Here is a 15351-nt window from a genome sequence, read left to right as displayed (position 1 = left end):
ACTGTCCCATAGAATGGGTGTACAATGATCTGCTCCAACGATTCTGTTTTGTGTTTTCTTAGGAAATGTAACTCTTATTTAAAATTTTTTTATTTCCATAGGTTTTTGGGGAACAGGTGGTATTTGGTTACATGAGTAAGTTCTTTAGTGGTGATTTGTGAGATTTTGGTGCACCCATCACCTGAGCAGTATACAATGAACCCTATTTGTAGCCTTTTATCCTTCACCCTCTTCCCACCCCTTCCCCTCTAAGTTCCCATAGTTCATTGTATCATTCTTAACGCCTTTGTATCCTCATAGCTTAGCTCCCACTTAGAGATTGGTTTTCCATTCCTGAGTTTCTTCTCTTAGAATAATAGCCTCAAATCCCATCTAGGTTGCGAATGCCATTCTTTTTTTTTTGAGATAGAGTTTCACTTCTGTCGCCCAGGCTGATGCCATCTCGGCCTACTGTGACCTCTGCCTCCTGGGTTCAAGCAATTCTCCCTCAGCCTCCCGAGTAGCTGGGATTACAGGCATGATTACGCCTGGCTAAGTTTTGTATTTTTAGTAGAGATGAGGTTTTACCATGTTGGCCAGCCTGGTCTGGAACTCCTGACCTCAGGTGATCTGCCTGCCTCAGCCTCCCAAAGTGCTGAGGTTACAGGTGTGAGCCATCATGCCCCGTCAATTCATTCCATTTAGTGGCTGTGTGGTATTCCATCATACACACACAAACACAAACACACCCCACACCAACTATTCTCTGTTGATGGACGGCTAGGTTCATTTGACTGTTTCAGTTTCTTTGGGGTTGATTCTGGAAAGAAATTGCTGAAAAGTCATATAAATTGTGTTTTTTAATGTCACATTGCCTTCCCAAAATGCTATACAAATATATACTACCAGTATGTATATCCATTTCCTAGTATTCTTTGTGATCCTAGTTAATTGTAATCCTAGGTCTTGTGAGGTCAAACTTTTTAATATGTACCAGCTATTTGTATGTGAGTGTAATTGCTTATATCCTTTCACAATTTTGTTTTGTTTTTTTTTTGTTTTTTGTTTTTTTGTTTTTTTTTTTTGAGACAGAGTCTCGATCTGTCGCCCGGGCTGGAGTGCAGTGACCGGATCTCAGCTCACTGCAAGCTCCGCCTCCCGGGTTTACGCCATTCTCCTGCCTCAGCCTCCCGAGTAGCTGGGACTATTGGTGCCCGCCACCTTGCCCGGCTAGTTTTTTTTGTTTTTGTTTTTGTTTTTGTATTTTTTAGTAGAGACGGGGTTTCACCGTGGTAGCCAGGATGGTCTCGATCTCCTGACCTCGTCATCCGCCCGTCTTGGCCTCCCAAAGTGCTGTGATTACTGGCTTGAGCCACCGCGCCCGGCCCTTCCTTTCACAATTTTTATACGAAATTAGGGTTTTTTCTTAATGATTTGGAGGACCTCTGTAGATAATAGGTAATAATATTTTTCCTGAGAGGTATGTCTAGTCAGCTGTGTTCAGAATCCTGCCTTGACCATGTGTGATCTTAAGCAAGTTACATAACCTTTCTAGAGTTCAGCTTTATCGTCTGGAAAATGAGGATAATATACATGGGTGGTTATGTTAATAATATAATCTAAAGCATTTGGGTAGTGTAAGCCCTGACACTTGAGAAGCATAAGCATTAGCTGTTCCTGCACCAATACGCCACTGCATTAATCATTGTAGCCAGATGCTTTATTTGTATACCTGATAGGAAGCTGGTCTGTCTGACCATTTTTGTTTGTTTTTGTGTGGGGAGGCTATTCTAGGACACTTAATCTTTAAGATGAACTGTAGTCTGTACTTTATTGAGTTAGATTTTTCTTCAAAAAATTCTACTGAGATTTTTATTGGATTTACACAAAATAATATGTCCTGGGGGAAATTGACAACAATAAGCACAGCATGATATATGCATTTCTTGGGTCTTTCATTCTTTTAGCAAAATTTTTATTAGATTCTTGTTGGATTATTTTTACTAGCCATCTTGATCTTATTTGAGTGCAAATTTTTATCCCGTAGTAGGTATGAGGTCATTTACATTATTACAACCAGTTAATTTACCTGTCCTTTCTGATGATCATATAGTAAATCCGAATTAATGTCCTACCTTTTCTGTGAATAAAGCTGACTTTGCCACACTTTTTAAAGCACACACCAAAACAGGCTTGTTCAGTCACAGGATTCTGGGCCTTGCTAACATGAGCCAGTGTCCTGGGGAGTCTGAGCTGGCATACCTAACTTAAATCTGCACAAAGTCCTATTTTCTTCTTACATCACATCTCCATATATTGGGTGCATAGTCTGTCCTGGGTACCACTCTCGGCACTTTATATACTTGACCTTGTTTAGTCTGAATATTACCGTATAAAGCAGAAATACCCAATTTATAGATGAAGGAACTGAGGCCAACGTTAAGCAACTTATTTGAGGTCGCATAGCTAAGTCATAGGTCTGGGTTTTAAACCCAGATCTGTTTAATTCCAAAGCACAATATTTTACTGCCTGTCTCTGATACAGGAATAGCATGCGGATTTTCATGACTAACAAAGGCACTGAAGGTAATGTGATTACACAGTTCATATGGGGGAAACTACAAGTATGTAATAGACCAGATAGGGCAAAGTAAGGTAAGTACCTAGGTCTATGTGATTTAAAAGGAGAGGGAATAATATCTGTGGTCTAAAGAGTGTTATAAAGAAGCAAAAGCTGGACTTGTGCAGTCCATCTTTGACCTTTTCCTGCTGGTTCCCTATGAAGAGATTTATGGAGAAAAGCGTCATCCCAGCAGCTGGGCCATGGTGGCGGTGGGGGGTTATGTCCACCTTGGAAAAGGTAAGCAGAGCAATGTTGACTATTTGAATTTTATAAACTGTCAGAAGTTTAACAAGAAAACCTTTCCTGGAAGGCTTGTATGACTCCCCTCTCACAGGCCCAGACCAAGTGAGACTTGCCGGTACGGATAAACTTCAACAGGCCCAAAGCTCAAGAGAACCTGGCCGTGCGCGGCGGCTCACGCCTGGAATCCCAGCACTTTGGGAGGCCGAGACGGGTGGATCACGAGGTCAGGAGATCGAGACCATCCTGGCTAACACAGGGAAACCCAGTCTCTACTAAAAATACAAAAAAAACTAGCCGGGCGTGGTGGCGGCGCCTGTAGTCCCAGCTACTCGGTAGACTGAGGCAGGAGAATGGCGTGAACCCGGGAGGCGGAGCTTGCAGTGAGCCGAGATCGCACCACTCACTCCAGCCTGGGCGACAGAGCGAGACTCCGTCTCAAAAAAAAAAAAAAACAGCTCAAGAGAACCATGGAAACAGGCAAGAATGAGAGACCGCAACATACATAGGAGAGAGTAGGGATGAATGGAAACATTGATTGTGGCCCAGAATGATTTTTGCCTTTTTCACATTCATTCAATAGAATGCATTTGTGTTTTCTACCTAGTCTGTCAGCTAATAGAAACAAAAAACCTACCAGGCTCACAAAAGATTTCATTGCTGACAAGTGTGCTGCAGAATTAACTTGGGGAGAACTTTCTTGTCATCACCACCCCTCTTTTAATCTCCCTGGTAGCAAGTCAGTTTAATTCAGTAAACATTACTTAATAATTTGTGTGCTCCGCTGCTGGGAATTTAGGAATACAAATATGGGTAGGATATTGTCTATACTCAATAATAGCTAACAGTGCTAGGTAGGGGCCAGGATCTACTCTTATGAGTTGCAATATACATTAACTCTTTAGTCCTTAATCCTGTGAGCTGGGTACTGTTGTTCGTTTTTTTTTTCCAGGTGAGAAAACAGGCACAGTTGTTAAATAATAGTCACCACTCAACTACCAAGCGAATGGGCCAGAATTCAAACCCAGACAGTCTATGTACAGTCTATGCAGGCTTTTAACTTTACATAAATTGATATAAAGTGGGCTTTCTTAAGTTACAAGGATACAAGAAAAATTCTCGAGTGTATGAGGAGATTAATTTGGCCTGAGGGAATCAAGAAAATACGTGGCTTTGAGGAATAAATATGAATGTGGTTTATATTTTGTGAAGTATTTACAAGTTTAAAGAACCATGTATTTAATTTAAAATGTTAAATTTGAACAACATAAAGGGGTTCAAAATAAAAAGCAACTAATACCTCAGCCTCCAGAGGAAGTTTGTATCCCTTATCTCAAATGCTTGGGACAAGAAGTGTGTTTCAGATTTTAGAATATATATATATATATATATATATATATATATATATATATATATATATATATTTTGGTGACAGAGTCTCACTCTGTTGGCCAGGCTGGAGTGCAGTGGCGCAATCTTGCTCACCGCAACCTCTGCCTCCCGGGTTCAAGTGATTCTCCTACCTCAGCCTCCTGAGTAGCTGGGATTACAGGCATCTGCCACCACACCCAGCTAATTTTTGTATTTTTAGTAGAGACAGGGTTTCACCATGTTGGCCAGGCTGGTCTCGAACTCCTGACCTCAAGTGATCCACCCGCCTCAGCCTCCCAAAATGCTGGGATTACAGACATGAACCACCACTCCTGACCTGGAATATTTTCATATATATAATGACATCTTGGGGATGGGACCCAAGTTTAAACATGAAATTCATTTATGTTTTTTATACACATAGCCTGGGGGTAATGTTATACACTATTTTAAACATTTTGTGTGTCAAATAAAGTATTGACTGACCCTTCACATGAGGTCAGATGTGGAATTTTCCATTTGTGGCTGCATATTGGCACTCAAGTTTCAGATTTTGGAACATTTCAAGTTAGGGATTCTCAACCTGTATTTGCATTCCAGCTCATGGGAAGAAGGAATGAGTGAAGAGAATACCTTTCCTTTCAGGAGTATGAGCCAGCAGTTGCATACTTCTACTCATACCACATTGGCCAGCACCTAGTCACATAGCTGCAAGTAGGTCTGGGGAATGTCTTTTGCTAGATATCCTGCACTCAGCTAAAACTCATACTGGTAAGGAAGAAGGGCAGAATTTACCTAGGGTACAGTAAGCAAATCTCCACAGGCTGCTGGGCCTCGGCTTGCCTCCTGAGCAGGATTATAACCTCAATGTCTTTATTAGCAGCCACAAGTCTCAGTGCTCCATCGTTCTCACACTTTCACTTCATTTTTGGCTTCCAAGAATTTACTTTATTGCTAATTCAGCTGTGCATTTAAAAGATGTTTTTAAAAATTGCCCTCATTATTTTCAGGTGTGTTCTAGTGGGGCTGTGTTTTAGGAGTCTACTCCATACACTGTTTTAAACAGAAGGCCTTATGAGTTAAAGTTCCATAATGGAGCTTGTTTTTGTAGATGTTTTTATAGGTGCATCAATAACAATTCTTTCAAATCATTGTTTACATCTTCTCTATTAGCCAAACAAGGATTGATCTAAAGAACAATATTATTTTTTTTTTAGTAACTTAACCAAAAACAATCATGTGCTGTGCATCTGCTTCTTCAGGTGTCAAGAAGTTCTACTCCTCTATACTGTGTTTTACTTGCAGTTGGTTCAGAACGAGAGATTCTTCCTTTTTAGATTCTGATAATAAACATTTTGTGGACATCTATTAGAATCCAACAAGGGAGTGGCTGGCAAGTTGTTCTCCCTTGGCTGAGAAGCAGTGCAGTTTGCACTGTCCACAGTGGTGACCACTGGCCATGTGTGGCTCCTGAGCACTGAAATATGCTAGGCGAGATTGAGGAACTGAACATTTAACTTTAATTTTTATCAATTAAAATTTAAAAACTTATACACCATTCAAATATTGGGCAACATTTAAGTGTGTTTGGAAAAACCTGAGTACATGAGTCTACATTTTCAATAGTAAAATTTATAAAATCTAAATGCAAATTAGGTTGCAAAGGAAACTTAGCATTCAAACTGAAAATTCTTTAGGTATAAAATTCACACTGGATTTTGAAGACTGTGAAAAATGCAAAATATTTTGTTAATGATTTGTATTGACATGTTGAAATATATTGAGTTAAATATATTGCAATATGTTTGTTTACTTGTTTTAATGTGGTTAGTATAAAATGTATTTTATTATTATTATTTTTTTTTTTTCGAGATGGGGGGGGGTCTTGTTATGTTGCCCAGGCTGGTCTTGAACTCCTGGCATCAAGTAATCTTTCCATCTTAGCCTCCCAGGTAGCTAGGATTACAGGCGCACACCATCACACCTGCCTAGTATAAAATTTAAAGTTATATATGTGACTCGCATTATATTTCTGTTACACCATGTTGCTTTAGATGGTGCAGACCATGGTTCTGGGACCAAATATGGCTTCTATGTCTAAAAGAGAAATAAATTACAGATAATTTAATTTGCTTCTTTTTGCCTCTTACCTCGATTGTTAAAGCAGTTTCCTACTTGGTATCCCCGCTTGCTTTTGTCGACCGTTGTTCATCATCAGAGTTCCTACAGTTATCTTCACAAACAGGATCCTGTCAAGCCCATACTCATTGGTACTCTTTATTTCAAACTCTTTCATAACATAAAAAGCCCCTCATGGCCCGGCGCAGTGGCTCACGCCTGTAACCCCAGCACTTTGGGAGGCCGAGACGGGCGGATCACGAGGTCAGGAGATCGAGACCATCCTGGCTAACACAGTGAAACCCCGTCTCTACTAAAAAATACAAAAAAAAACTAGCTGGGCGAGGTGGCGGGCGCCTGTAGTCCCAGCTACTCGGGAGGCTGAGGCAGGAGAATGGCGTAAACCCGGGAGGCGGAGCTTGCAGTGAGCTGGGATCCGGCCACTGCACTCCAGCCTGGGCGACAGAGCGAGACTCCGTCTCAAAAAAAAAAAAAAAAAAAAACAACTGTAATCCCAGCACTTTGGGAGGCCGAGACGGGCGGATCACGAGGTCAGGAGATCGAGACCATCCTGGCTAACATGGTGAAACCCCGTCTTTACTAAAAAATACAAAAAACTAGCCGGGCGAGGTGGCGGCGCCTGTGGTCCCAGCTACTCGGGAGGCTGAGGCAGGAGAATGGCGGGAATCCGGGAGGCGGAGCTTGCAGTGAGCCGAGATCGCGCCACTGCACTCCAGCCTGGGCGACAGAGCGAGACTCCATCTCAAAAAAAAAAAAAAGCCCCTCAGAGTCCGGCCTCTACTTTTACCAGTCCCTTCTGACACTTTCCCACACCAAGGCCATTCCCAAACACTATGCTCTTTCACACCAGGGGCTGTTTCCTTTGTATGGAGTAAATGTTAGCCTTCAGCAGCATCTTTCCTCATCCTTCTCTGACTCCCCTGGACAGAGTTAGTTTGTACCTCTTCACTCTGGTTGGACTTGGAACCTTCTAATACAGGCTTACCAAGTTATATTTTTATTATGTGGTGGTATCTTTGTCTCCCATATTAGGCTATGTAATCCCACGACAGGAGCCCTGTCTTGTTTTAGTTTGGGTTTGTTTTTGCTTACCGTTTAACTGGATTCTATTAATGTTTATTAATTAAATAATGCAGTGGGAAAAGGGTTACGTCAGTGACCCTCCCTGCTGATCTTTCTCCATATAGGCCTTGCAACCATGCTACCAGGGTTAGAATCTCAGCTTTATCACTTGGTGGCTCTAGTTAGGCAAGTTATTTAACATCTTTGTGCCTCGTTAGTAAAATGAAGATAAGAATCCATCTTATAGGGTGACTGTGAAGATTAAAATTGGTTAGCATATGTAAGGTGCTTAAATATGTTCCTGTAAGATGCAATAAGTATTAACTATTGTCATAATACAGTCTAAACAATTTTTCTCTTTCTCTCAGGCAACAAATCACAGGTTTTAACTGAATTTCGAAAACCCAGTGTTACAGAAACCAATGAAGTAGGAAGAAAAATCCAGTTCTGAGCAGTCCTTGAATCAACAAATATCTACCTTTAAGGAACCTCTAATTCTCATTTTGTAAATCCCATTATTTAAGAAAAGCGTGTTAAATTTAGAGTAGGTTTGGTCAAGATGTTTAGAATTGAGGAAATAAAACTTGCCCTTGGTGTTAAAGGACAATCTAATGGCTCGTGTACCAGATCCTGGGAGTATTTAGAGGAACTGGGAAGCAGACCACTAATTCAATGTATAGAAGACACTGGCAGAAAACTCATGGAGTAGGAAAAGTCGGTGCAAAATAAAATTGACCAAGTATAGTGAATTAAATACTTTTAAATTCCAATTATGCAACTTACTCTTTTGTTTAAAAAAAAAATTTTATTGAGATATAATTCACAAACCGTTACAGTTCATCCATTTGAAGTAAAATTCAGTAGTTTTTAGTGTATTCACAAAGTTGTACAATATTATCACAGTCTAGTTTTAATTTAAAAATTTTTTTTTTCGGATTGCCTGAGCTCAGGAGTTCAAAACCAGCCTGGGCAACATGGCAAAACCCCGTCTCTACTAAGAATACAAAAATTAGCCGGGCGTGATGGCAGGTGCCTGTAGTCCCAGTTACTCGGGAGGCTGAAGCACGAGAATCGCTTGAACCCAGAGACAGAGGTTGCAGTGAGTTGAGATTACACCATTGTACTCAAGTTTGGGTGACAGAGTGAGACTCTGTCAAAAAAAAAAAATGGTTTTTTAGAGATAGTCTCTTCACCCAGACTGGAGTGCAGTGGGGTGATCATAGCTCACTGCAACCTCCAACTCCTGGGCTCAAAAAGTCCTCCAGCATCTGCCTCCCAAGTAGCTGGAACTACAGGCACGTGCCACTATACCTGGTTAATTTTTTTTTTTTTTTTTTTTTTTGAGAGAAGGTCTCTCTGTGTTGCCCAGGTTGGTCTTGAACTCCTGGCCTCTAATGATCCTCCCACTTTGACCTCCCAAGGGGCTGGCATTACAGGCATGAGCCACCATGCCTGGCCACAGTATAGTTTTAGAACATTTTTGTCACCTCCCCACCCTCCAAAAAACAAGCCCTGTAAGAACATTTTGTTACTCATTATTCCACCCTAAGCCCTAGGTCATCATTACTCTCTGCCTCTCTAGCATGTTCTGGATTAGTTTATATAAATGTGACCATCTTCTTTCACTTCACATAAGGTTTTCAAGGGCCATCCATGTTGTAGCATGTACGAGTAGTACTTCATTCCTTTCTATTGTCAAATAACTTTTTAAATTTTTTATGTTTTTGGAGATGGAGTCTCCGTCACCCAGGTTGGAGTGCAGTGGTGTGATCTCGGCTCACTGCAATCTCTGCCTCCTGGTTCAAGTGATTCTCCTGCCTCAGCCTCCTGAGTAGCTGGGACTAGAGACACACGCCGCCACACTTGGCTAGCTTTTTGTATTTTAGTAGAGACAGGTTTCATTGTGTTGCCCAGGCTGGTCTCAAACTCCCGAGCTCAGGCAATCCACCTGTCTCAGCCTCCCAAAGTGCTAGGATTACAGGCATGAGCCACCTTGCCTGACAATATTTGATTGTGTGGGTATAACACATTTTATTCATCCAAGCATCAGCTGATGAACATCTGTTTCTGTTTTTTGGCTTTTGAGTATTACTGCTATGAATACACATGGACAGATTTTTGTGTCAATGCATGATTCCAATTATCTTGGGGTATATACCTAGAAGCAGAGGTGCTGGGTCATATGGTAACTCTATATTTAATATTTTGAGGAACTGCCAACGTTTTCCAAAGTTGCTGCACCATTTTACATTCTTACCAGCAATGTATGAGGGTTTCACGTCCTTTATTGTCTCTTTTATTAATAGCCATCCCAGTGAGCATGAAGTAGTATCTCATTGTGCTTTTGATTTGCATTTCCCTAACGACTAATGTTGAACATCTTTATTGACATGCTTATTGTCCATTTGCATATTATGCAATTCATTCTTTTCTTTTTCTTTTTTTTTTTTTTTGAGACGGAGTCTCGCTCTGTCGCCCAGGCTGGAGTGCAGCGGCCGGATCTCAGCTCACTGCAAGCTCCGCCTCCCGGGTTCACGCCATTCTCCTGCCTCAGCCTCCCGAGTAGCTGGGACTACAGGCGCCCGCCACCTCACCCGGCTAGTTTTTTGTATTTTTATTAGAGACGGGGTTTCACTGCGTTAGCCAGGATGGTCTCGATCTCCTGACCTCGTGATCCGCCCGTCTCGGCCTCCCAAAGTGCTGGGATTACAGGCTTGAGCCATCGCGCCCGGCCGCAATTCATTCTTATGTATACACCATTTCTAGGTTCATCTAATTAGCTAACAAATATTTGTGAACAACTATTATGTGTCAGATATGTTTTTAAGTGTTGGAATAGGTAAGTGAACACATGAAACAAAAATTCCAGGCCAGGTGCAGTGGCTCACACCTGTAATCCCTGCACTTTGGGATGCTCAGGCTGGCGGATCACTTGAACTCAGGAATTCAAGACCAGCCTGGGCAATGTGGTGAAAGCCTGTCTCTACAAAAAATACAAAAATAAGCCGGGAGTGTTGGCGCTCACCTGTAGTCCCAGCTACCGGAGAGGGTGAGGTGAGAAGATGGCTTGCGTCTGGGAATTCGAGGCTGCAGTGAGCCAAGATCATACCCGTACACTTCAGCCTGGGTGACAAAGTGAGACCTTGTCTAAAAAAAAAAAAAAAGAGTTGCGCGGTGGCTCATGCCTGTAATCCCAGTACCTTGTCTAAAAAAAAAAAAAAGAGTTGCGCGGTGGCTCATGCCTGTAATCCCAGTACTTTGGGAGGCAAGGCAGGTGGATCACAAGGTCGGGAGATCGAGACCATCTTGGCTAACATGGTGAAACCCCGTCTCTACTAAAAAATACAAGTGTTTATGTAGACAGATGCAGTAGCTCATGTCTCTAAGAACAACATTAAAGGACTTAATGCTACTTAATACTTAATACTGTTTGATTGGTAATGGTATCATTAATTTTGTTGATGTTGTTCAGTGATCTATTTGTCTATTCATATGCCACGTACATGGGGGTCTAACACCATAGATGGTCTCGATCTCCTGACCTCGTGATCCGCCCACCTCGGCCTCCCAAAGTGCTGGGATTCCAGGTGTGAGCCACCGCGCCAGGCCAAAGATGCATTTTTTATCAGAAAATTTTTTGAGGGCCCAGAAGAGACAGGTAAAGAACCCTAACTGAAGCTACATTTAGTGCAGATTCTTACCAGCCTGCAGTTTTCAATGTAACTTGCCTGGCCTGGATGTTCTTAAGAAAATGAGAAGCAAAGGCCGGGCGTGGTAGCTCACGCCTGTAATTACAGCACTTTGTGAGGCCGAGGCAGGTGGATCACCTGAGGTCAGGAGTTCGAGACCAGCCTGGCCAACATAGTGAAACGCCCGTCTCTACTAAAAATACAAAAATTAACCAGGCGTGGTGGCAGGCGCCTGTAATTCCAGCTACTCGGGAGGCTGAGGCACGAGAATCGCTTGAACCCGGGCAGCAGAAGTTGCAGTGAGCTGAGATCGCGCCATTGCACTCCAGCCTGGACAACAAAAGCAAAACTCCGTCTAAAAAAGAAAAAAAAGTAAAAGAAAATAAAATCAGAAGCAGAGGCCAGGCAGGAGGAGTTCAGGTCGCACTGCTGTTTTTGCTAGCACAGATTCTTTTTGCTGAACTCTGTACTCCTCCTCGTCAGTCCCTAATGTTAATTTAGGTTAAAAGAAATGTAATGATCGCATCAGTAAATGCAAGGTCAGACGTTCACCTGAATGGTTTTATTTTTGTTTTGTTCCGTTTTTACCCCGAGGTCAGAATGTCATGAGGCACAATAAAGATTTAGCTTTTTATCTTCATGGGATTGTGCCCAGAAAGATCAAGCACAGTCTAAACGTTATGCGATAAGAAAAAACAAAAAATAGATCAAGTGACCTTGGACAAGTCACCTTATACCTCTCGATGGTTTTGTTTTATGAAAGAAGGTGTGAGTGTGTGTCGATGGGTCTGCGTATGCGTGTGCGTGTGCGCTCGCGGAAGAGTGCTGCTAAGGTTCCCTGGGGCTACCTGCAGCTTTAATATGCGTGGTTAGAATGCCAGGCAGGTTGTGTAGAGTGGGGGGCTGGAGACCCCCGACTTCTCTGAGTGCCAAGCCACACATCAGACACTTTGGAAATAACCCTTCCACGAAGACCCTACACAGATACTACCAGGCTGGGCACGGAACAACAGAAACTGCGAAAAGAAAGGGACACGATGAGTCCTGGGGGATCACAGCGCCTCCACTTCCACATGACAAGTGACAGGCAGGTAAACAGGTAGCAGGCAGGCAGAGACTCCAAGTGCCCCAGGGGCACCCCTCTCCTGGAAGAGCCCACGAAAGCACAGGCCCAATCCCCCACCCCACCAAGCCCTCCCCATCGCCTTCCCAGACACCTGAAAGCCCCCGGCCCTGCGTAATATTACGGATCCCTCCCAGCCTCCCGTCCGCTCCTCCTCTCGCGGGGCTCCGCTCAGGGCCGGTCCCCCGCCCCCACGCCGCAGCCCGGGCCAGCGGGGCCCGCCGCGGTGGCGTTCGCGGGCGCTGCCGCATTGGCCGCTGCGGCACGGACGGCGCAGCCTCGGGCGCTGCCCAGCACAGGCGCGGGCGGTCCCGGCCAGTTAGCAGCCCGGCACGGTGCTGGCCCACCCATGGCCCTCGGGCCGCGGACCCTGCGCCCAGCCCTGCGCGTAGCCCTGCGCGTAGCCTCGGTCGCTCGCCCGGGGCCTCCGAGTCCCCCACACGGGCGAGATGCTGAACGGCGCAGGCCTGGACAAGGCTCTTAAGATGTCCCTGCCGCGGAGGTCGAGGATCCGCTCGTCCGTGGGTGAGCTGGGAGGGGCGCGGCGGGGGAGGGTGGGCGCGGGGCGGGGGCGGCGCGGGGCGCGCCTGCGGTTCTGCGACACTGCCCCGCCCGCGCCCTGCTCCCCTCCCTGGGCTCCCCGGGCTCCCCGGGCTGCAGGATCCGCCGACGCCGCGCGCTGGCCGCACGGGGGCTGGGCGTCGCTGCACCTGCGGGGCCAAAAAGCCCCAGGCCCGGGCGACGGGAGCGGCGGGCGTCGGAGACCCCCCGGCTGGTCCCTGTACGGATGTGTGTGCGCGCGTGCGCGCGTGAGTGTGTGTCGCGCGCCCTGTGCGCGTGCCCGTGCGCCCCTGCGCGCGGATGCGGCTCAGGGAGGTGACCTAGGCGGCAGTCCCCGCGGTGGTGGGGACTTTGGTGGCGCAGGGAAGGTGCAGCCTTCCCCGCCGGCGGCCGGCACCGCGGTGCTGCAGAGCTCAAAGGCAGAGGGGGAAAAAGGCATCCGAAAGGTTCCTCCAGTGATTCTCACCACTTGGAGCCCCGGGTCCTCGCGCGCACAGCGGCGACGTACCGGCTCATAACCATCCGTGCATACAACCACCTGGAGACGAACACACACGCACACGCGCGCACACAGGTACACACACACGTGCACACGCACGCGTGCACACACACCCTGCCTGCAGGCGACTGGGTGTTGGAACTCGAAACCTAAAGCCAAAAACGCATATAACATCCCCGACCCCTCGCACTGTTAGAGGCCTGCGTTCTATGATTATAGAACACGTTTAGAAACCGTGATGTCGTGGAGCTGGATGTGATGTGGCTATGACACTTGATAAGGTTACCGAGACCATTAGTTAATGCAGACGTAAAGAGGAGTCCCCAAATGATTTCTTACCGTTTCAGGACTGCGGCAAATTTGCAGGCAGATCTTTGACATGAGGAAGGTAGAGGGTGTACAGTTCGGAGGGGGGTCACTTGTCTTCGTGCTTTTTTGTTTTGAGAAAACAGAAGCATGAAAATAAGAGACTTTCGTATTTCTGTAGTTGAGTAACGTGAGAGGGAAGCAAAAGCTTATCAGGTAATTTAAGCCAGTGTTTGTTAAACTTGGGTAAAGTCAGGACATTTTCATATTCATTTTAAGGAGAATCCCAGCCTGAAGGGGTCACGGGGCGCAGGGTCAAGACCAAATAGCAGGGAAGAGCTGCGGCCCGAGAGACAGTGGGAGGGCGCAGGGATACAGGCGTGAGGTGGCGGCAGCCTGGGGAGACCTGGGGACACCCTCTGTACCTTTGCAGGTGGAGCCAGAGGCATTTGCTTGTGGTTTGGATGTGGGGCTTCAGTACAATAAAAGAATTAAAGATGGCCCCAAGGGCGTTGGTCTGAGACACCGGAGGAATGCACCCCTTGCTGAGATGGGGAAGCTGCGGAGGACCAGGGTTCTCTTTTGCGGAGAGGGAAGGTGTGAAGAATTTGGTCTGAAATGCCTACCACAGAGCCAAGTGGAGATGATTAGTAGAGAGCTGGATTTATGAGTCTGGGGCTCCGGGGAGTGTGCAAGGTATCTGCATTCAAGAGTCGTCGGCAGGACCGGCTCCAAGAGTGTTTACCCTGCAGCTGCTCAGAGTCTGGCTCTTACAAGAGTAGGCACTTGCTTGGATGTTCTGCCCAATGTTGCTGTCTTGAAAGTCTTAGTTTTTGAACAAGGGGCCCACATTTTCATTTTACACTGGCCCCTAAGAGTTCTGTGATCAGCTGTCAATGTGTACAGATGTGACCTAAAAAAGAGGAGTCCTTGGATAGAGTCCTGGGCACTCTAACATTTTGAGGTCAGGGAGAGGAGGGACAACAGAAAGGGCCTGAGAGGATGGCCAGGGAGGTCCCTGGAAACCCAGAGGGGGTGCTCTGAAACTCAGGAGATGTTCAGGGAGTTTCTCAGGACAGTGCACCTGTGCCCAGTGCTGCTGAGCTCGATGAAGATGAGACTGGAGAACTGGCGTGTAAGTGGAGGTCACTGGTGATCTTGAAGAGAGCTGTTAACCTATCATTGTGAGGAACAATGCCTCATAGAGCAGGTGTAAGAGAGTAACAGGACAGGAACTGGAAACAGCAAGTCCAGAAAACTCTTTTGGGTGAATATTGCAGAAAAGCGGGGGAGAAGCAGATCGACTGGTAGCTGGGGGAAGATGTGAGTTCAAGAGAGGTCACTTTGTTTTGAGACTGTCCTGTAGTCTGACGGCATGAACATCAACGCAGGGAGCTTTTAGGGAGCAAGGGGGAAGGCAGTGATCTGAGAGTAACCGTGAGGAGCAGGGTCCTCCTGGCAGAGCAGTTAAGGCAAGAAGTTTCAGGAATAGTCAGGGGGTGGGGTTGTGGGGGATCTTGCTGATGATAGGCTGAAAGTTCCAGGAGACAGAGTGGAGGCTCTGAGATTGGGTCTGTTTAGGGATTTGCATAATGTATGGAGAAGAAAGAGGATCTGCGTAGTGTGGGCTCCTGGGGACACTGATGGAAACTGACAATCGTGTACTCCCATAAAAATACTAAACAAATATGTGTGATTTTTGGGGCCGGGCGCGGTGGCTCAAGCCTGTAATCCCAGCACTTTGGGAGGCCGAGACGGG

The 15351-nt window shown here is 45.7% G+C and overlaps 1 protein-coding gene across 1 annotated transcript in view; it reads left to right on the top strand.

Moving 5' to 3' along the window:
• Window positions 1-12521: 12521 nt before the first annotated feature.
• ATP8A2 (ATPase phospholipid transporting 8A2) overlaps window positions 12522-15351 on the top strand; it is a 678655-nt gene continuing 675825 nt past the window's right edge. The window contains exon 1 of the mRNA XM_023190282.3: window positions 12522-12751. Within this exon, the coding sequence (XP_023046050.2) occupies window positions 12676-12751 (76 nt within the window). The 5' untranslated portion in view covers window positions 12522-12675. The remainder of the gene's footprint in view (window positions 12752-15351) is intronic.

Source organism: Piliocolobus tephrosceles, chromosome X, assembly GCF_002776525.5.
Source record: "Piliocolobus tephrosceles isolate RC106 chromosome X, ASM277652v3, whole genome shotgun sequence".
Taxonomy (NCBI): domain Eukaryota; kingdom Metazoa; phylum Chordata; class Mammalia; order Primates; family Cercopithecidae; genus Piliocolobus; species Piliocolobus tephrosceles.
This window is presented reverse-complemented; position numbering and strand designations above follow the sequence as displayed.